The 22,260-nt window shown below is 42.4% G+C and overlaps 3 protein-coding genes across 3 annotated transcripts; 1 reads left to right on the top strand and 2 right to left on the bottom strand.

Moving 5' to 3' along the window:
* Positions 1-2,207: 2,207 nt before the first annotated feature.
* LOC141543783 (tripartite motif-containing protein 43-like) lies at positions 2,208-3,620 on the bottom strand. The gene has a single exon (XM_074269507.1). The coding sequence runs from the start codon at positions 3,618-3,620 to the stop codon at positions 2,208-2,210; it is 1,413 nt and encodes a 470-aa protein (XP_074125608.1).
* A 10,762-nt stretch (positions 3,621-14,382) lies between these two features.
* LOC141543782 (tripartite motif-containing protein 43-like) lies at positions 14,383-15,753 on the bottom strand. The gene has a single exon (XM_074269506.1). The coding sequence runs from the start codon at positions 15,751-15,753 to the stop codon at positions 14,383-14,385; it is 1,371 nt and encodes a 456-aa protein (XP_074125607.1).
* Positions 15,754-18,170: 2,417 nt separating this feature from the next.
* Positions 18,171-19,583, top strand: LOC141543781 (tripartite motif-containing protein 43-like). The gene has a single exon (XM_074269505.1). It carries the CDS (start codon positions 18,171-18,173, stop codon positions 19,581-19,583), a length of 1,413 nt encoding a protein of 470 aa, XP_074125606.1.
* Positions 19,584-22,260: the final 2,677 nt, after the last annotated feature.

Here is a 22,260-nt window from a genome sequence, read left to right as displayed (position 1 = left end):
TAATGTTGGTCTGATAGACCCCCTTTTGTCTAGGAATTCCCAAACTATTTTTCCAAAGATTTCTTTTACAAATTCAGAGGGGAAATGATGAGGTCCTCAATCATGTATTGGACAGAGACGAATAAGAATTGTTCCCTGAGGGAAGCAAGGAGTAGCCAATGATAGGGATCCATTTAGTTCCATAGTCTCAGCTTTTAGGGAAGTGAGCTGTAGAGGGCTGTAACTCTGAAAAGCTATACTCAAGATACTGTCAGCAGGGTGCTTATACTTAACCACCTACTCAGTGTGATTAGTGAGAAACTGATTCTCTAGTTAAACATATACTTATTGTGACATGGTCATAAAATGGCTCTCCTAACAGCTAATGCATGTTCAATTTGCTATAGGGATGTAATGGTCCTGATGTATTTGAGGGCTGACACAAAGAGACCCAGAGAAGATTCGGGACTCCATCTTTGACCACCCTTATGGTGACTCTTATGACTTCATCACTGTTCCACCCAAGGATCAAAGCCAGTCCTAAGACCTTCTAGAGAGCTAGCCTTATAATTTCATTTTTTTTGCCCAAGTGGGGCATTGAAAAAAAAGCACACCACATTTTCTGGCTCTGGACACAGGAACCTACACTCAGCAGTTTGACTGATGGGTTTGGTGAGTTCACTGGAGAAATCCCTGTGACACAGAAATAGCATAAATACAAAAATACACAATTAGGAAATTTGATAAGGGCTAGTGCTTCAGATAAAAGGTACAAATACTAAAAATAGCTCCTACCCCACCCTGAGGGGAGCTTGTAGCATGCATAATTACTTTAATAATGAAGCAAAGTTTGTTGGTAACTTGAAGGAAATCATTGAACTCTTAAAGAATTTGCTGAATGGATTTTGAAGGAATTATTTTCAGTGAATTTACAGTTAACTAAAATCTAACAAATTTCTCTTAGAAGTTCCTTGCATAACCAGATGATTGTCATTATATTCATTATGATATTTCATTATATTAAACAACTTTCTCCAAACAAGATCAATGTTGCCAAGATAAGAAGGACAGCAGAAAACTGGGGGAAATTTTTACATGCAATGAATGTGATAAAGACCTTATTTCTACAAAAAATTGACTCTTATGCTTTCAAAGGATAATTAATCTGAGCTAAAGCATCTGCAAATTGACTTTTACCTGCTAGTTGGTCACAGGTGATTTGTATATTAACTCCAGTTTGTTTATTGCCTTGGGCTTGTATTCTACATAGTTCTCTATACTCTGAAAGCCACAATCAGTTTTGCCAAGGCTTTCAACTTGTCATTGTTAAAGATTTCAAATGACTAGTGCCAAATTCTCTACTATCCATTTTACATACGATGATTTAGCCCCAGATACAGTTCAATGGTTTTTCAAATCTTTGATTATTTCCAGATCCAAAGGCGTGTATCTTTTCCTTTCTTGACCTGAAGAGTCAAACTCTCAAATAACATGGTGTTCATTAATTTTTAAATCAGATATATCCTGCCCTTCCTCTTTAGCTTTAACTAGAGAGTTTGGTAATAATTTCATAGAGGTAGACAAAGCTGTTGCATGGGTGGTGCTGATGGTGTAACTGACCCTCCTTCTCTTCCTATTTCCTTTACCCATGAAGTACCAATTGAGGGGGAATGCTCATGAGATGCATGCAAAGATTCTGGTAAATACCCTATTTCTACAAAGAATTGGAGAAGGAAATGGTCAGCGGGAAAACATTACACTCTCTTTTCTAAGCAGATTTCAAATGGGGAATCAGTTGGGCACAACGGGATAGAGTGAATAAAAACAAAAAATACACAGGAGAAAAGTAAATGTTAGCATTTATGTCATCTTTATTGTTAAGAATTGTTTATTGTAATTCAAGGGGAACAGGATTTGAAAAAAGGTTTTGCTAAATCCTAGGAACAAAACAAAACAGAAATATATGCAATCCATACCCTTCTTGTGAGGTTTTCATACCTCCTCCAACAGAATCAATTGACTGTGAAAACTCATAAACAGGCAGATCCATGGAGGACAAGAGGCCAGAACACTGTGGAATGATGTCCTTCAGCTTACTGGGTGGAAGACTATTGTCCATTTACTGACCAGGAAGTCCCTTCTTCATGAAGTACAGGTGATGTTTATTCTTTTGCAGGGAAAGGTCAGGGAGCAGAGTGGTGGGTTAAGAAGTCCTGCTTATAGAATGCTTATTGAGATGAATGGCAGCAGGAACAAAGATGGGAGTCCACTGGACAGAGAGTCATGGGACCAGGCTTTGTCCCTGGAAGTGGGGGGCCAGGGCAAAAGATGGGCTTGACAGGGGCTGTGAAGGGAATAGAATAGAATTTATAAATAAGAGAACGCTGGAGAACGTTGTAAAAGCCCAGAGTGCCAGAGGAATATTGCAGGTACACCCCAATGCGAGGGAAAGGGCTTTTCACTCGATGGTTCAATGGCCCAGGATAGGTTCGTAAATAGTAATCTTCTTCCTTCTTGACACACTGAAGCAGGAACAGAGATGTACAGGTCACTTTCTTCCCACTCCTCCTCCTAGTCCTCAGGGAGGGGGTGTAGATCCCCAGGACCCACTGAGGTAGTTGAGCCACATCCACCTCCCAGTACAGACTGCCTGAGCTGAAGGCCTGCTCAGCAGAGACATAATGAAGAGGAAAGTCCTCAGGAGGCTTAGTCTCCTCTGGCCAGTCCTCTGCAGCCTTGGCACTCTTGAGATCCCCAGAAACGGAAACACAGGAATCAGCTGATGTGGGGTCCAGGGTGAGTTCCACTTGCAATCTCTTGAGAATCTCCATCAGGCCAGGGATGGGATGTTCTATCAGTTCTGGGGTGACAGCTTTGGCCCTTTGAGACAAAACAGCATCGATACTTCTCAGTAGGTGCTTGGAATCCTGGAGCAGATCCACATTGGGTTGGTGAGCTAGAGCCTGCAGCTCTAGCATGAAGTCCTGAAGGGTTTGCAGGTGCTGGGATAGTCTGTCCTGGTTGGTCTTGTGCTCTTGCCTTATCCTTTCAGGGACTCCTAGGGACTTCACCTCATCCAAAAGTAGAGTGTATATTTTGGAGTATTCCCTTGAAAACAAATTGCTCCAGTCAACAGCGGGTTTCTCCTCCTGAGCAAGAAGTTGCTCATCTTCCTCCAGATGATTCCCCAAAAGACTCCGAATGTGCTGGAGCTCCTTCCTGTATTTGTGAGCAGCCTCTTGTATTGGGGAGATCTTGTGAGCCCCATGCTCTGGGCTATCACCACATGTCACACACAGTACTGTCTGGTCCTCTTCACAGAACAGCTTGAAGGGTTTCTGGTGAGGGACACACTGGCTCTGTCCTTGAGTGCTCTGCATAAGCTTGAAGCTGATTTCTTTGCCCAGCTCAGTCAATTGTGCTAGGCGCCTGTTCACTAAGGGGATCTCCCCGTCCTGGGAAGCTTGTCTGCATTCGGGACAGGAGAAAGCTGAAGCTTCACCTCTCCAGCTGGAGGAGAGACAAGCTTGACAGAAACTGTGCCCACATCCGATGGTGACAGGCTCACAGAAGTAGCACCTGCAGATGCTACAGGTGATCTCACTCTGCAGCTCCTTCAGAGGTTTCCCAGGGGCAGCCATTCTTTTCTTTCCAATTGCTTCTAGTCTGCAGCAGCCAGACGATGAGACTTGCCTTCAAAAAAAGCAGTGCTTCTGAGCACAAGGATGTTCTCCTTTTATAGGAGGTAGCCCCACCCCTTAGGCCCTCTGAGCAAAGGTGTTAATTCCCCTGGCCTGCCATCCTGCAGAGCAACCTGGTAACTCTTCTTGATGGGGGCAGGCTTGAGTGCCCTGAGTTCACACCTCTGTCTGCCTCCTTTCAATGGACAGGTTTCACCAAAGAGATTCTGTCTTTAAGTGGGAATGTCGAACAATTGTGGAGATTTTTATCAATGGATTTTCATATCTCATTTTTCAGAGACTCTCTGCAGAGAAAATGGATCTTTTCCTTTCCCCTTCCACACTCAGTCACTCCCCAGCAGTTATGGAGACTCATCTTCATTTTCCCCTTGAACTCTCCTTATTGAGAAGCAGAGAATTCGAGATTGAAGGCCCCTGAAGTCATCTAACCCAACTACCCCATGAAGGACATCCCCCTTGAGAACATCCCCATCCTACTGATCAGCTAGTCAATTTCTTAGAAAATACCAAATCTTTTTTTGTTAATTTTACAATTATAAATTTTTTGAGAGTACATATGCCCGGGTAATTTTTTGCAACATTATCCCTTGTACTCACTTCTGTTCTGATTTTCCTCCTCCTTACCTCCTCCCCCTCCCTTACATGACAGGCAGTCCCATACATGTTAAATGTGTTAGAATATATACTAGATACATATGTGTGTAGAATCGAATTTCTTGTTACACAGGAAGAATTGGCTTAGAAGGTAAAAATGACCTGGGAAGAAAGACAAAAATGTTTACACTCATTTCCCCGTGTTCCTTCTCTGGGTGTCGTTGATTCTGTCTATCATTACTCAACTTGAACTGAATTAGATCTTTTCTTTTTCGAAGATATCCACTTCCATCAGAATCCGTCCTCATACAGTATTGTTGTTGAAGTGTATGATGATCTCCTGGTTCTGGTCATTTCACTCAGCATCAGTTCATGTAAGCCTCTCCAAAAACACAAGACTGTGAAGGAGGCAATAAAGTTTTTGAACTTTGTCTCTGGCTATTCTCCTGGTAATTATTCTGCTGAAAAGAAGGCTGGTCCAAAAACCTCCACAAAACTAACCAGAACACTACATTTGGGCGATGAATGTGGAGCTAAGGATTTATACTCAGCTGTCCAGTATGACCGGTTCCTGAGTTCAGTGGAAAAGTCCCTGTGACCCAGATATCAGGGTGAGTACAAAAATAGATAAGAAGGGAACTGTGAAGGGCTAAAATAGTGTTTCAGATGAAATGGTACAAATGTTTAGAAAGCAGACTTCTCCACCTCAAAGAAACTGTTTGGAAAGCATACTCTGATGGTAACTTAGAAGGGATTCATTGAACTCTCTGAAACATTGAAATACACACCTCCTTGATTCTCTAAGGAAGGATAATTAGAACCAGACAAGTGGAAACTCCTAGGAGAGCAATTCATTGAATATTGCAATGATAAAGGTCCTGATTCAATTTCCAAAGCAACCTTTTATACATATACAATTGGCTTTAAAGAATTATATAAGCATTACAATAAGGAAAAGGAAAGAACAGGAGGAAGAGGTTAGTGATAAAACACTTGAAAAGCATGGAGAAGTAGACAAGAAAGGAGTTAAGTACAAGGCTGATGAAATTAACTATTGTGGTTCTTCACAGCTAAAGTCATTAGGGAATCCCCCATCTCATGACCCTCCTCCCTCAATTGGCCCAATTGACAACTGGATCTTTGGCCCCCCAAGCAATCCCTTTATTGCTACAAATGATACTGTTCCTAAGCTATATTAGGGGAAGATTTGTTTTCTCCTAGGTTTATGACCTTCAAATGACCCGCTCTATATCATTAACCAGCTTCACAAATCTTTCTCAGAATTCACTGGATAACTCACTTCCATTACCTCCTAGCCCATTCCTGCAAATCAGGGTCTAAATCCATTACTAGCAGGAAGTAGTTTCTGAATATGAGATCATGACTCCATATCCCAAAGGACCCTGGGCCCCACTTCATTAGAGGGACACTGATTATTGGAGTCAACAGACACTAACAAAATAACACCCAGTGTCTGAAGGGAGGACTAGAGAGAAGCTTGGAGAGACTTATATCGACTGATGCTGAGTGAAAGGAGTAGAACTAGGGGATCATTATAAACTTCAACAATGATACGTAATGAGGATGTATTCTGATGGAAGTGGATATCTTCAATATAGAGAAGAGCTAATCCAATTCCAATTGATAAATGATGGACAGAATCAGCTACACCCAGAAAAGGAACACTGGGAAATGAGCCTAAACTGAGAGCATTGGTTTTTGGTTTGGTTTTGTTTTGTGTTGTTTTGTTTTGTTTCTCTAACCAGATTATTTATACCTTGAGAATACAATCCTTCCTTTGCAACAACAACAACAGAATGCGGTTCTGCACATATATATTGTACCTAGGATATACTATAAGATATTTAATATGTATGGGAATGCCTGCCATCTAGGGCAGAGGGTGGAGGGAAGGAGGGGAAAAACTCGGAACACAAGGGAGTACAGGGGATAATGTTGTAAAAAAAAATTACCTGTGCATATGTACTGTCAAAAAATGATATAATTATAAAAATTAATAAACAAAAAAGAAGATGAAGATCTTCTTGATCATGAAAAAAAAAATCAAAAAACAAGACAAATACACCCATATTCTGAATGGGCACTTAGGGTAAGGGGAATAGAGAGGTTAGCATAATGGCTCCTACCCTCAAGGAACTTGCATCTAATAGGAGAAATAAGCCTGAATAGGACAACTTGTTGGGAATAGGGTGAAGAGAATTCCTATTCTGGTAACAGTATGACTTAATGCCCTATAAGAACCCTTGTACTGAGATCTGGGGATTTTGTAAAGTTCAGATCATCTCATACATGCCATTTTTGACAAGTGGATACCACTCATCAATTCAATGTGCATATACTAAGGACATACTTGTGTGCTAAGATTTGGCAACCCAAATTGAACATTTATCAAAAGTCTTCTAGCATCACAAAGCATCACAAAGTTCTTTAAGCCCAGAGGGAATTGGAACAGCAAACAGCAGTGAAGCAAACTGCCTCTTTATTGGGACTTCATGGTGGAGCTAGCACATTTCCTTTTCTGTTCAGTTAGGGCCTAGTCCAAGATATGTCTTGTGAGAAAACTTTACTCAGTCAAGGGAATTGGGGGAAATCTCATTGCATTGTCTGAATCTAGACCTGCATGATCAGGAAACTAGATTATTAAGCCTAGACCTTAACTGAAAAGGTCCGTTATGTTGACCAGAGAACCTGGCCCATCACAGATTTATGCAAGGACTTTTCTCACATTGGTTCATCTTCATCAACCGATATGTTTTATCTGAAAACTGGGCCCAATCTGGTCAGTCAGCCATCATTTCCATGTTTTTTGACTGTTCACAAACACTTGGAAGGGAGGAAGAGGACATCTCTTTGTCTCATTTTAGGGAATTTTATTTGTTAAATATCCTCCCACCAAAATTGGAACATCCTTAATCTTTACTCCAATTAGAAATCTGATTGCCTAATTTTGTATCCTGGTTAAGTGTTTAGTTTTTTTTTTTTAATTAATTCATCTTATTTGATTAATTGTTTTGAATCTGTCTCACTCTGTATTCAGGATCTATGGGCTGACTGATCAGTGGGGGATCCACTGACCTATTTATCATGCCTCCTTTTATTTGGCTAATAAATCATACAGCTCAGCTTGACCCCTCAGCTATTTAATTAGCTTTCATAGACAGTTAAACATTTTCAGGTGTGGCCCACAATTACTACTGTCTGTCCCCTTCCTTTGAAGCACATAAAAAATATTGGCCAAAAATCGTTAGCAAAGAATGAGAAATTGAGGGGATGCCCTTTACTTGGGGAATGGCTGAACATGATGTAGTATAGGGTTGGGATAGAATACTACTGTGCTAGAAGAAACGACAAACACATTAGTGTGCAGAAAAACTTGGAAAGAATTCTATGACCTCATACAAAGTGAAGTGAGTAGAATCAAGAGATCATTGTACACAGTAACAGCAATATCATGAAAAAAGATCAGCTGGAAAAGATTTAACTATTCTTTAAGAAAATTGTTTTTGTTCATTTTGTAACATTCCTTTAAAAAAAAATGGAGTCTTCAATTCTCTTCCTCTTTTTAAACCCTCCCCTAACCTGTTGTGTTATCGATTATATATGTAAGGTCATGGAATACCTATTAACCGTGTGGCCTCCCCCCAAAAGAAAAGGCAAGTATAATAATAAAGTAAAACTAAACATACTTTAATCTTCCCTCAGAGGTGGATAACATTTTCCTGAGGGGATCTTCATAGTCCTCTTTGATCATTGGATTGATTAGGGATCAATGATAAAAATGATTTAAAAAAAGATTATCTATTTCTTTCATTGTTGACCATTCTGGCAATAATGCTTACTATGGATACTTTGTTCAGGTTCTGCTCCTTTCATTTTTCCTTCCTTCACATCAGAGTGATTCATACAATGAGCGCTATCTCCTCCCTCTATTTCCCGTTAGGTTCCTTCCTGGGGGCTAAGGCAGGACTTCACAGTTCTCTAGCTCAGAGTTGACACCTGGAGTTGCCACCTCTAAAGGAGTTGACACCTTCGCAAGAGCTTGCTGATTGGTCTGTAAGCCCATTCTCCGGGAGTATTTAAGGAGCCAGGATTCTGGAAGAAGGGAATTGCAGATTCTGCGGTGGAGCTGACTGGGGACGCTTGGACAAGAGAAGATTCACAAGAACGGAAGGAAAAGCAGAGAAAAATCCTCCTCCCAGAGAAGGCTTATAATTGAGAGCAGACAGGACACTCCATTGTGGCGCCCAACTCGGGGAGCTGTGCAGGAGGCAGCAGCAGCAGCAGCGGCAGCAGCAGAAGCAGAAGCGGCAGCGGCAGCAGCGGCCTCCTGAGGAGCTTAACATGGCGGCGGGGGGGCCGGCGGCGGGGGGTCTGCGCGAGCAGCGGCGCTACGGCTTATCTGGCGGGAGCCTGGGCCAGGACAATCTCACCGTGCTGCACGTGAAGCTCACGGACACGGCGATCCGGGCGCTGGAGACCTACCAGAGCCACAAGCATGGAACTCCTTCCAGACCTTCCATTCAGTTCCAGGGATTCCAGGGGCTGCTCAGAATTCCCCAAAAGGATCGTCCAGAGGAAGTGCAGAACTTTGGCTTCTCCCTGTCCACCCCTGGCAAAGATCACCCTCAGGAAAGCTTTGAGTGCGTCCGCCAAACTGTCTCCACTTCTGGGGCCTCACAGCTCCACTGCCTGGGAGTTATTCAAGATCAAGTTACAGTCAGGGCAACAAAGGACTCCTCTCAAGGGCCAAGAGAAGGCAGGAGGCAGGCAGGAGAGGAATCCCGGAACCCAGGGACAAACGTCAGCAAAGCCGGCGGACCCATTGCAGGAAGAAGAGAAGAAATTGGGAAAGCGCCTCCAGCTGGGCCACAGGCGGCCCCCGAGAGAAAAAGGGCAGCTGCTATTGAGCCTGCACCTACCCTCCGGAAGACCCAGCTGAAGGACAGTGTTTCTGGGGCCCTACAGGGCCAGGGTGATTCACCTCCTGGCCCTGAAGACTTACAAGAAACCAGAACTCTTGGCTCGATTACAGAGAGATGGCGTTTCTCCAAAAGACAAGGACTCCCTCGGAGCCATCCTTCTACAGGTGGCCAAGCTGAATCCCGAGGACCTCTCTTATTCCTTAAAGGATTCTGTATTTCAAGAGCTCCAAAAAGATTGGCCGGGATACAATGAGACAGAGAGAGAGTCCCTGGAGTTAGTGCTATCGAGAAAACTGACTCCATCTCCCCAGAATGACTCGAGCACCAGCGCTTCCGAAGCTCCTCAACGTTCTAGGAAAGAGGCTGCGCCTTCTGCTTCTCAGAAACGCCTCTTGGATTCAGATTTCATAGATCCTTTAAGGAATAAAAAACCTCGGATATCTCACCTGACAAATAGAGCTCATCCAACATGCAATGGTCATTTGAATTCCACCCCTCAAAAAACTGCTGGGGCTCCACCCCCACCCCCATTACCTCCTCCTCCTCCTTCTCCTCCTTCTACCCTTCCTTCTCCTCCTCCTCCTCCTCCTCCCCCTCCTCCTCCTCCTCCTCCTCCTCCTCCTCCTCCTCCTCCTCCTCCTCCTCCTCCAATTGCTGCCAGCCCAACTCCACCACCTCTTCCTTCAACCCACCTTCCACTTTCAAATCCTCCTCAGACTGCAAAGTCTAGCTCCAAGTCCCCTAGCACTCCAGAAGGCAGGGGGACTCAAGATCCGCCTATGGACAGCTGTGGTCCAAATGGTAGCATCTTTGAGCGCCAGCAGGACAAAGATACCTCTAGGACGTCTTTGGAAATCCCACCCCCTGATTCAATCCTGTCCAAGGGTCCAAAGCCCATGGAAGACAAGCATTCAATGGCACATAAAAAATCGAAAGAAAAATCTAAAAAACATAAGGAAAAGGACCCAATTCAAAAACAGCCCATTGAGGAAGAGGGGAAAGACCTTAAGAGGAAAGAGGAAATTGCCAAGCTAAATAGCTCTAGTCTGGATTCAAATGATGCAGTTAAAGAGGTTGGCCCTACCTCCACTGACCCTTCATCCACTATTGAACGGCCAGATTACTTAATAAAATATATTGCTATTGGCTCACATGAGCAACGCCAGAATTATACAGATGACTTCAATACAGACTATGATGAGTATAGAACTTTGCATGCCAGAATGGAGACGGTGGCCACAAGGTTTAGGAAACTTGATGCAAAACGTCAGCGTCTTTCTCCAGGCTCCAAAGAGTATCAGACTCTTCATGAAGAGGTCTTAGAAGAATATCAGAAGCTCAATCAGGCTAGTCCCAATTACCATGAAGAAAAATCCCGATGTGATTATCTTCATAACAAGTTGGCTCACATCAAAAGACTAATAGGTGAATTCGACCAACAGCACTAGACCTCTGCTTAGACCAGAAGATGTGAATAAACTTAAGCTTATTTATTTAAAATTTCAAATGAATTGCTGGAAGATTCTAAAATATTAAAACTTTGCCCTTTGAAAGTTTCACTATTAGCAAACTTTGGGTTACTTTCTTTTTAATTTTGTAATTTTTTTACAACAATATTTCTTGTATTCATTTTTTCCAAATCTTCCCCTCTCTCCCTCTACTCCCTCCCCTAGATGACAGGCAATCCCACACATGTTAAATGGGTTACAGCATATCCTAGATACAATATATGTGTGGAAATCCAAACTTCTTCTTGCACAGTAAGAATTGTATTCTGAAGGTACAAGGAACCTGGGCGGAAAGACAATAGTGCAAACAGTTTACACTCAGCTCCCAGTGTTCTTTCTCAGGGTGGAGCTGTTTCTGTCCATCATTGCTCAACTGGAACTGAATTAGATCTTCTGTGTGTTGAAGATATCCACTTCAATCAGAATACATCTTCATCCAGTGTCACTGTTGAACTGTATATTGGTCTCCTGATTCTGCACATTTCACTCAACATCAGTCATGTCAGTCTCTCCAAGCCTCTCTGCATTCATCCTGCTGATCATTTCCTACAGAGCAATAATATTCCATAACATTCATATAGCATAATTCACCCAACTATTCTCCAATTGATGGGCATCCATTCAATTTCCAGTTTCTACCCGCTCTAAAAAGGGCTGCCACAAAGATTTTGGCACATAAAGGTCCCTTTCCTTTTTTTTTTTACTATTTCTGTTTTTTTTTAAATTAATTTAATAATTATAATTTTTCTGGCAGTACATATGCATGGGTAATTTTTTTTTTTTTACAACAGTATCCCTTCTATTCATTTTTACTAATTTTCCCCTCCCTCCCTCTACTCCATCCTCTAGATGACAAGCAATCCCACACATATTAAATGTGTTACAGCATGTCCTAGATACAATATATGTGTGGAAAACCAAACTTCTTCTTGCACAGTAAGAATTGTATTCTGAAGGTACAAGGAACCTGGGCGGAAAGACAATAGTGCAAACAGTTTACACTCAACTCCCAGTGTTCCTTCTCTGGGTGTAGCTGTTTCTGTCCATCATTGCTCAACTGGAACTGAATTAGATCTTCTCTTTTTTGAAGATATCCACTTCAATCAGAATATTTTCCATACACTATTGTTGTTGTAGTGTACAGTGTACAGTGTACAGTGTACAGTGTAGTGTAGTGTAGTGTTGACGTGTATAGCGATCAACTTGTCAGATTGGCTAAGATGACAGGAACAAATAATGATGAATGTTGGAGGGGATGTGGGAAAACTGGGACACTGCTGCATTGTTTGTGAAGTTGTGAAAGAATCCAGCCATTCTGGAAAGCAATTGGGAACTATGCACAAAAAGTTATCAAACTGTGCATACCCTTTGATCCAGCAGTGCTACTACACACAGAAAATTCAATGAAGATGCTTTGTTTGTTGAACTATTTATAAAAAAACAAACAAAAAAACCACTTTATTCCTTAAAATAAGAGATAAATCTGTTTTCTGTTATTCCTTACTGGACCGTTTTTAGAAAATTTCAAACTTCAAGTTACTGGTGGAATTTTAGGAGGCCATTGTGTGTCCCTTTCTCGCTTTTAAGATCTCTTTGGGATACAAGCCCAATAAAAACACTGCTGAATCAAAGGGTATGAAATTCAATAGCCCTTTAAACATAGTTCCAAAATGGCTAACTAACTCTTTTAGGGTGCTGTCCCTTTCAGGATTCAGACTGCCAGCTAAGGGTATATCCAAATCTCATAGGAGGTTTCCTTTCTTCTGGTCAATTCCAACATTAATTATTAAAACCCTTTTCTATGCTCACCTAACTCTATTTAATATTTACCTTTCCTGGTGTGTATAGGATCTCTTCACTTTGTCTATAACCTCTTCCCTAAATGAATCTACTTTTTGCCAAAAAGAATGGCCAATGTGAATTCTCCGCATGAACAAACTACAACTTTTGGTCCCTCTCATCATCAGCAGTCTGTATTACCCACATCCTATTGGTGCTTAAAACCCTTGGCCTTCTTCTTAACAAAAGCCAAGCAAGAAGCATCCCACCATTTGTCCTGCTACTCAATTCCTACTCCTCAACTCAAGGAGGGGAATGACTAGAAGCCCAGCAAACACATGATGCTGGCCTTCTCCCTTGCCTACATGCAAGTGCCGCCAGTTTTCAGTCCCATTCCTCCAGGTAGTGGAGCTTTATTGGGGAGATCCAGTGATTTTTGTCCCTCCAAGCTTCATGGATCATGTAGCAAAACTGGGGGCTAGTGCCCAGATTTATTCGGAGATGTCCTAAATCAAGTTGTTTTTCAACTTCTGGTGAGGACTCCACTTTTCACAAACAGATCTTTAAGCTTCGGCTAGGAGAATGTGACAGGAATGGGAGAGGCTGCTGGATGGCAGATTGTGTATGGGGAGGTTTGAGGGGTGTTTGCGTCCCTGACATTGCTAAGGAAACTCATGTAATATCTGGTCATCTAAGATTAAAAAGGGACCTTTGGTCTGTTTTGTTTCTGTCTCTGTGATCCCATTTTTGTTGGTCTGTGACAGTTTGCCTAGTCTTTGCAATTCAAATTCACCTAAGTTTTCTTAGTTTAAGGTTCTCTCCCTTGAAGAGAGATTCATTGTCCAAGCCTGTCTTGATTAGATTGTCACTCTTCTTGATTAAGATCCTTATGGCTTTAGGCTAACAGCTTCTCTAATGTACAGGAGGCTCCTTTCTTTCTAGATGGGGACTGTCTGTGTCCCAAGCTCTAAAATCCTCCTCTCGAACCCCCAGTAGATAAAAGGGTATGGCTTATCATTCAAGGCATCCTGTACCCAAGGAAACCCGCTTCCCTTCAACCCTTAACTGCAGAAGAAACGAATGAGAAAAGAGAAGAAAATTGTTGTAACTTGAAACGCAGTTTGATTCCACCTTAAAATGTGAGGTCTGTATGTGTTTATATCAGAATTCTGATTTGTATTGTATGAGAGAATTAAATGAAATAATTACTATTAAAAAGAATGTGCTACAATTTTGAAGTTGTTTATTCTGGGTACAAAATCTTAGAAATATGGGTGCATTAATCCATAATACTATACATATATCCATAATAATATACATAATACATAATCCAGTATTTCTACTGGAAATTTAAATCTGTATTTGATTGAATTCTAAGCTAAAAAACTGGGTGTAGTAATGATGCCACATTCTCTCTGGTAACTTATTGAAAAAGGTCACATGTTTGTATCTTCTAATTAGATGAAATGTTTAAGGTGTTAATGTTGCTTTCTAAGTTGTATATTATACACATTGTTAAAATTATATGAGCTATATATGAAGAATTCTGTTTGTCCTCCTGGACATGAGTTTTGTTTTTGTAAAAATTTCATTCAAAATTATTTAAGTGTCACCTATATTCTGAATTTCAGAAAATGAAATTCATTTTAAAACCTAAAACTCAGAAATGTGTACAGGACAGTGAAAAACATTATCTAGATTTATTTTTGCATGAAATAGCTCTACCTGCCCCCTCCCCCATTGGTTGGGGGAAGTGGAAGAAAAACTCACAGGTGATACTTTTTCTCTTTCAGGGAAGGCTGGAAATACAGTGAACACAGCCAGGGAGAAAGTGAGAACTCCCTGGAGAAATGTTCATTGAGAGGAACAGCAGCAAGCTCAAAGATGAGAGCCCACTGCACACAGAGTCATGGGACCAGGCTTTGTTCCTGGAAGTGGGGGTCCAGGGGAAAAGATGGGCTCGACGGGGGCTGTGAAGGGAATAGAATGGAATTTATAAATAAGAGAACTTTGGAGAACATTGTAAAAGGCCAGAGCCCCAGGGGAATATTCCAAGAACACCCCAACCCGACGTAGAGGGCCTTTCATTCGATGGTCCAATGGCCCAGGATAGGTCTGTAAATAGTATTCTCCTTCTTTCTTGACACAGCGAAGCAAGAAAGCAAAGTCACAGGAGTCCATGTCCCTGGTCCTTTTCCTCCTCAAGTAGGGGGTGTAGATCCCCAGGACCCACTGAGGCAGTTGAGACACATCCACCTCCCAGTACTGACAGCCCGAGCGGAAGGCTTGCTCAGCAAGCACAGCATGGCAAGAAGAGTCCTTAGTCTCCTCTGGCCAGTCCTCTTCAGCCTTGGCACTCTTGAGGTCCCCGGAAATGGAAACACAGGAATCAGCTGATGTGGGGTCCATGGTGAGGTCCACTCGGAATCTGTAGAGCATCTGGACCAGGCCAGGGATGGGATATTCTCTCAGTTCTGGGGTGACAGCCCTGGCCCTTTGGGCCAACACAGCCTTGCTCCTACCCAGCAACTGCTTGGCATCCTGCAGAAGATCCAGATTGGCTTGCTGGCCCACTTCCTGCAGATCTTGCAGGAGGTCCTGTAGGCTCTGTATGTGCTGGGATAGTGTGTCCTGGCTGGCCTTCTGCTCTTGACTTATCCTTTCAAGGCATCGGTTCTCTTCCTCCATCAGCAAGTGGTGCAGTTTGTGGAATTCTCCCCTGATCATCCAGTGCCAGTCAACAGTAGGTCTCTTCACCTGAGCAAGAAGTTGCTCATTTTCCTCCAGATGTTGCTTCAAAAGACTGTGAATGTGCTGAAGCTCCCTACCATATTTGTCAGGAGCCTCTTGTACAGGGGAAATTTTGTGAGCCCCATGCTCTGGGGTTTCACCACATGTCACACACAGTGTTGTCTGGTCCTGCTCACAGAATAGCTTGAAGGGTTTCTTGTGAGTGACACACTGGCTCTGTCCTTGAGTGCTCTGCAAAGTCTTGGAGCTGAGCTCTTTGCCCAGCTCAGTCAACTCTGCTAGGTGCCAGTTCACAAGCAGGAGTTCGCTGCCTTGTGAAACTTGCCTGCATTCAGGACAGGAGAAAACTTGGGCTCCAACTCTGCAGCTGGAGGAGAGACAAACTTGACAGAAACTGTGCCCGCACCCAATGGTGACAGGTTCACACAGGTAGCCCCTGCAGATGCTACAGGAGATCTCCCTCTGCAGTTCCTGCAGAAATTTCACAATAGCAGCCATTCTCTCTCTCTGATCTGCAGCAACCAGAGGAAGAATCTTCCTTGACAATGAAGGCAGAGCTACTGAGCACAAGGATGCTCTCTCCTTTTATAGGAGGCATCGCCACCCCTTAGGCCCTCCCAGCAAATGTGTGAACTCCCCTGCTTTGCCATCTTGTAGAACAACCTGGTAACTCTTCCTGAAGGGGGCAATCTTGAAGGCCCTGAGTTCACATCTCTGGTTGGCTCCATTGGATAAAAGGGTTCAGTCAAAGTGAGGATGCACCTTTTCCTCTAAGGAGGAATGCTTTGTAAACATGAACATTTAGCTCAATGGACTTTTAAATCTGATTTCTTCACAGATTATCTTGGATCCATAGTCAAGCTCATTCCTTCCCCCTTCCTGACCCTGCAATGAGCCAGAACTCTGTAGAACAAACAAGGATTCTTAGAAGGTGCTAACTCAGTGGAATTGATAAGACAATGGTTATCTAGTTTAGCACGGTGATTCTAGTTATCTACTTCTCTCATAGTTCTCTAGTGTGCTGTAGAGATGTAATGGTACTTAGGTGTTTAAGGGCAGACAGACATAGGCTTATCTGAAAAACAGAGACATAGAAGAGTCTCAGACAGAGACATAGAGAAGAATTGGGACGCCATCATTGACCAGCCTCATGGTGGTTCTCCTGCCTTTATTACTGTTTAACTGAAAGTCCAAGGCCCTTCTTGAGACCCTCCAGAGAACTAGCCCGGACATTACATTTTGGCGCCCAAAGTGGGGCAATGAAAAAGCACACAACATTTTGTGGCTCTGGACACAAAAAGTTACACTCCGTAGTTTGCCTGATTGGATTGGTGAATTCAATGGAGAAGTCCCTGTGACCCAGAAAGAGTTTGAATACAAAAATAGACAAGCAGGAAACTGGGTAAGAGCTAAGCTAGTGTTTCAGCTGAAATGGGACAAATATTAAGACAAGAGCCTTCCCCACCCTGAGGGGTGTATGTAACATACACAATTAGGTTAATAAAGAAGCAAAGTTTGTTGGTAACTTGAAGCAGATACCCAAACTCTTAATTATATTGGAGTGCAAGTCTCCTTGGCTCTCTAAGGAAGACAAATGAGAGGCAGATATGTGGAAACTAGTGGGAGAGCAACTAATTGAACATTATTAAACTATGTGTCCTGATTCAATGCCTGAGTAATCATTCCTATGTACATTATAATACAATTGGCTTTAAAGAACCCCACAACAACCCTTTATATAATGGCTAGAAACTGGAAAATGAATGGATGCCCATGAATTGGAGAATGGTTGGGTAAATTACGGTATATGAATCAGATGGAATATTATTTTTCTGTAAGAAATGACTGACAGGATAAATACAGAAAAGCTTGGAAAGACTTAGATGAACTGATGCTGAGTGGAATGAGCAGAACCAGGAGATCTTTATACACTTCAACAATGATACTGTATGAGAATGTATTCTGATGTAGTCAACATAGAGAAGATCTAATACAGTTCCAGTTGATCAATGATAGACAGAATCAGCTACACCCAGAGAAGGAACACGGGGAAATGAATGTAAACTGTTTGCATTTTTGATTTTTTTCCCAGGTTATCTTTACCTTCTGAAACCACTTCTTCCAGTGCAACAAGAAATTCCGTTCTGCACACATATATTATATCTAGTATATAATATAACATATTTAACATGTTTGGGACTGCCTGACATCTGGGGGAGGATGTGGAGGGAAGGAGGGGAAAATTCAGAACAGAAGTGAGAGCAAGGGATGATGTTGTAAAAAATTACCCATGCATATGTACTGTCAAAAAAGTTTATAATTATAAAATTAACAAAAAAAGATTTGGTATTTCCTAAGAAATTGACTAGCTGATCAGTAGGATGGGGATGTTCTCAAGGGGGATGTCCTTCATGTGGTAGTTGAGCTAGATGACTAGAGGGGACTTCAAAATCTCGAATTCTCTGCCTCTCAATAAGGGGAGTTCAAGGGGAAAAAGGAGGATGAGTCTCTATAACTGCTGCGGAACAACTGAGTGTGGAAGGGGAAAGGAAAGGAGCCATTTTCTCTGCAGAGGGTCTCTGAAAAATGAGATTTGAAAATCCATTGACAAAAATCTCCAGAATTGTTTGACATTCCCACTTAAAGACAGATCTCTTTGGTGAAACCTGTCCAATGAAAGGAGGCAGACAGAGGTGTGAACTCAGGGCACTCAAGCCTGCCCCCATTAAGAAGAGTTACCAGGTTGCTCTGCAGGATGGCAGGCCAGGGGAATTAACACCTTTGCTCAGAGGGCCTAAGGGGTGGGGCTACCTCCTATAAAAGGAGAACATCCTTGTGCTCAGAAGCACTGCTTTTTTTGAAGGCAAGTCTCATCGTCTGGCTGCTGCAGACTAGAAGCAATTGGAAAGAAAAGAATGGCTGCCCCTGGGAAACCTCTGAAGGAGCTGCAGAGTGAGATCACCTGTAACATCTGCAGGTGCTACTTCTGTGAGCCTGTCACCATCGGATGTGGGCACAGTTTCTGTCAAGCTTGTCTCTCCTCCAGCTGGAGAGGGGAAACTTCAGCTTTCTCCTGTCCCGAATGCAGACAAGCTTCCCAGGATGGGGAGATCCCCTTAGTGAACAGGCGCCTAGCACAATTGACTGAGCTGGGCAAAGAAATCAGCTCCAAGCTTATGCAGAGTACTCAAGGACAGAGCCAGTGTGTCCCTCACCAGAAACCCTTCAAGCTGTTCTGTGAAGAGGACCAGACAGCACTGTGTGTGACATGTGGTGAAAGCCCAGAGCATGGGGCTCACAAGATCTCCCCAATACAAGAGGCTGCTCACAAATACAGGAGGGAGCTCCAGCACATTCGGAGTCTTTTGGGGAATCATCTGGAGGAAGATGAGCAACTTCTTGCCCAGGAGGATAAACCCGCTGTTGACTGGAGCAATTTGTTTTCAAGGGAATACTCCAAAATATACACTCTACTTTTGGATGAGGTGAAGTCCCTAGGAGTCCCTGAAAGGATAAGGCAAGAGCACAAGGCCAACCAGGACAGACTATCCCAGCACCTGCAAACCCTTCAGGACTTCATGCTAGAGCTGCAGGCTCTAGCTCACCAACCCCATGTGGATCTGCTCCAGGATTCCAAGCACCTACTGAGAAGTATCGATGCTGTTTTGTCTCAAAGGGCCAAAGCTGTCACCCCAGAACTGATAGAACATCCCATCCCTGGCCTGATGGAGATTCTCAAGAGGTTGCAAGTGGAACTCACCCTGGACCCCACATCAGCTGATTCCTGTGTTTCCGTTTCTGGGGATCTCAAGAGTGCCAAGGCTGCAGAGGACTGGCCAGAGGAGACTAAGCCTCCTGAGGACTTTCCTCTTCATTATGTCTCTGCTGAGCAGGCCTTCAGCTCAGGCAGTCTGTACTGGGAGGTGGATGTGGCTCAACTACCTCAGTGGGTCCTGGGGATCTACATCCCCTCCCTGAGGAGTAGGAGGAGGAGGGGGAAGAAAGTGACCTGTACATCTCTGTTCCTGCTTCAGTGTGTCAAGAAGGAAGAAGATTACTATTTACGAACCTATCCTGGGCCATTGAACCATCGAGTGAAAAGCCCTTTCCCTCGCATTGGGGTGTACCTGCAATATTCCTCTGGCACTCTGGGCTTTTACAACGTTCTCCAGCGTTCTCTTATTTATAAATTCTATTCTATTCCCTTCACAGCCCCTGTCAAGCCCATCTTTTGCCCTGGCCCCCCACTTCCAGGGACAAAGCCTGGTCCCATGACTCTCTGTCCAGTGGACTCCCATCTTTGTTCCTGCTGCCATTCATCTCAATAAACATTCTATAAGCAGGACTTCTCAACCCACCACTCTGCTCCCTGACCTTTCCCTGCAAAAGAATAAACATCACCTGTACTTCATGAAGAGGGACTTCCTAGTCAGTAAATGGACAATAGTCTTCCACTCAGTAAGCTGAAGGACATCATTCCACAGTGTTCTGGCCTCTTGTCCTCCATGGTTCTGCCTGTTTATGAGTTTTCACAATCAATTGATTTGATATGAAAACCTCACAAGAAGGGTATGGATTGCATATATTTCTGTTTTGTTTTGTTCCTAGGATTTAGCAAAACCTGTTTTCAAATCCTTTTCCACTTGAATTACAATAAACTATTCTTAATAATAAAGATGACATAAATGCTAACATTTACTTTTCTCCTGTGTATTTTTTATTTTTATTCACTCTATCCCGTTGTGCCCAACTGATTCCCCATTTGAAGTCTGCTTGGAAAAGAGAGTGTAATGTTTTCCCGCTGACCATTTCCTTCTCCAATTCTTTGTAGAAATAGGGTATTTATCAGAATCTTTGCATGCATCTCATGAGCATTCCCCCTCAATTGGTACTTCATGGGTTGAGGAAATAGGAAGAGAAGAAGGGTCAGTTACACCATCAGCACCACCCATGCAACAGCTTTTTCTACCTCTATGAAATTATTACCAAACTCTCTAGTTAAAGCTAAAGAGGAAGGGCAGGATATATCTGATTTAAAAATTAATGAACACCAGTTTCTTCAAGAGTTTGACTCTTCAGGTCAAGAAAGGAGAAGATACACGCCTTTGGATCTGGAAATAATCAAAGATTTGAAAAAGCATTGAACTGTTTATGGGGCTACATCATCATATGTAAAATAGATGTTAGAAAATTTGGCACTAGTGATTTGAAATGTATAACAAGGACAAGTATAAAATCTGGGCAAAACTGATTATGCCTTTATGAATATAGTGAACTATGTAGAATACAAGCCCAAGGCAATAAACAAACTGGAGTTAATAGACAAATCACCTTTGACCAATTAGCAGGAAAAAGTCAGTTTGCAGATGCTTTAACTCAGATTAATTATCCTTTGAAAGCATAAGAGTCAATTTTTTTGTAGAAATAAGGTTTTTAACAGATTCGTTGCATGTAAAAATTTCCCCCAGTTTTCTGCTGTCCTTCTTATCTTGGCAACATTGATCTTGTTTGGAGAAAGTTGTTTAATATAATGAAATATCAAAATGAATATAATGACAATCATCTGGTTATGCAAGGAACTTCTAAGAGAAATTTGTTAGATTTTTAGTTAACTATAATTTCACTGAAAATAATTACTTCAAAATCCATTCAGCAAATTCTTTAAGAGTTCAATGATCTCCTTCAAGTTACCAACAAACTTTGCTTCTTTATTAAAGTAATTATGCATGCTACAAGCTCCCCTCAGGGTGGGGTAGGAGAATTGTTTAAGAATTTTTACCATTTTATCGGAAATACTAGCCCTTTCCAAATTTCCTATTGTGTATTTTTGTATTTATGCTATTTCTGTGTCACAGGGATTTCTCCAGTGAACTCACCAAACCCATCAGTCAAACTGCTGAGTGTAGGTTCCTGTGTCCAGAGCCAGAAAATGTGGTGTGCTTTTTTTCAGTGCCCCACTTGGGTGAAAAAATGAAATTGTAAGGCTAGCTCTCTAGAAGGTCTTAGGACTGGCTTTGATCCTTGGGTGGAACAGTGATGAAGTCATGAGAGTCACCATAAGGCTGGTCAAAGATGGAGTCCCGAATCTTCTCTGGGTCTGTGTGTGTCAGCCCTCAAATACATCAGGACCATTACATCCCTATAGCAAATTGAACATGCATTAGCCGTAAAGAGAGCCATTTTATCACTATGTCACAATAAGTATATGTTTAACTAGAGAATCAGTTTCTCACTAATCACACTGAGTAGGTGGTTAAGTATAAGCACCCTGCTGACAGTATCTTGAGTATAGCTTTTCAGAGTTACAGCCCTCTACAGCTCACTTCCCTAAAAGCTGAGACTATGGAACTAAATGGATCCCTATCATTGGCTACTCCTTGCTTCCCTCAGGGAACAATTCTTTTTTGTCTCTGTCCAATACATGATTGAGCACCTCATCATTAACCCTCTGAATTTGTAAAAGAAATCTTTGCAAAAATAGTTTGGGAAATCCTAGACAAAAGGGGGTCTATCAGACCAACATTAAAATCATGGGACACGTGTTAAATTATGGACAGAAACTAGAGTGGACTACAATTAATTTTGATGGTGGAGTATTACACAGATGAACCAAATCCAAAGTTTGATGATATCATACGGATACAACCTAAGATATTAGGGCACGGTAGCAGGGATGAGCACAAATTTAGTATGCACATTACTAGGAGCCCTTCAGACACTGGGTGTTATTTTGTTAGTGTCTGTTGACTCCAATAATCAGTGTCCCTCCAATGAAGTGGGGCCCAGGGTCCTTTGGGATATGGGGTCATGATCTCATATTCTGAAACTACTTCCTGCTAGTAATGGATTTAGACCCTGATTTGCAGGAATGGGCTAGGAGGTAATGGAAGTGAGTTATCCAGTGAATTCTGAGAAAGATTTGTGAAGCTAGTTAATGATATAGACCGGGTCATTTGAAGGTAATAAACCTAGGAGAAAACAAATCTTCCCCCAATAGAGCTTAGG

The sequence above is a fragment of the Sminthopsis crassicaudata genome, chromosome 5 (genome assembly GCF_048593235.1).
Source record: "Sminthopsis crassicaudata isolate SCR6 chromosome 5, ASM4859323v1, whole genome shotgun sequence".
In the NCBI taxonomy this organism is placed as follows: domain Eukaryota; kingdom Metazoa; phylum Chordata; class Mammalia; order Dasyuromorphia; family Dasyuridae; genus Sminthopsis; species Sminthopsis crassicaudata.
The sequence above is the reverse complement of the archived record's forward strand: the minus strand, read 5'-3'. Positions and strand labels throughout refer to the sequence as shown.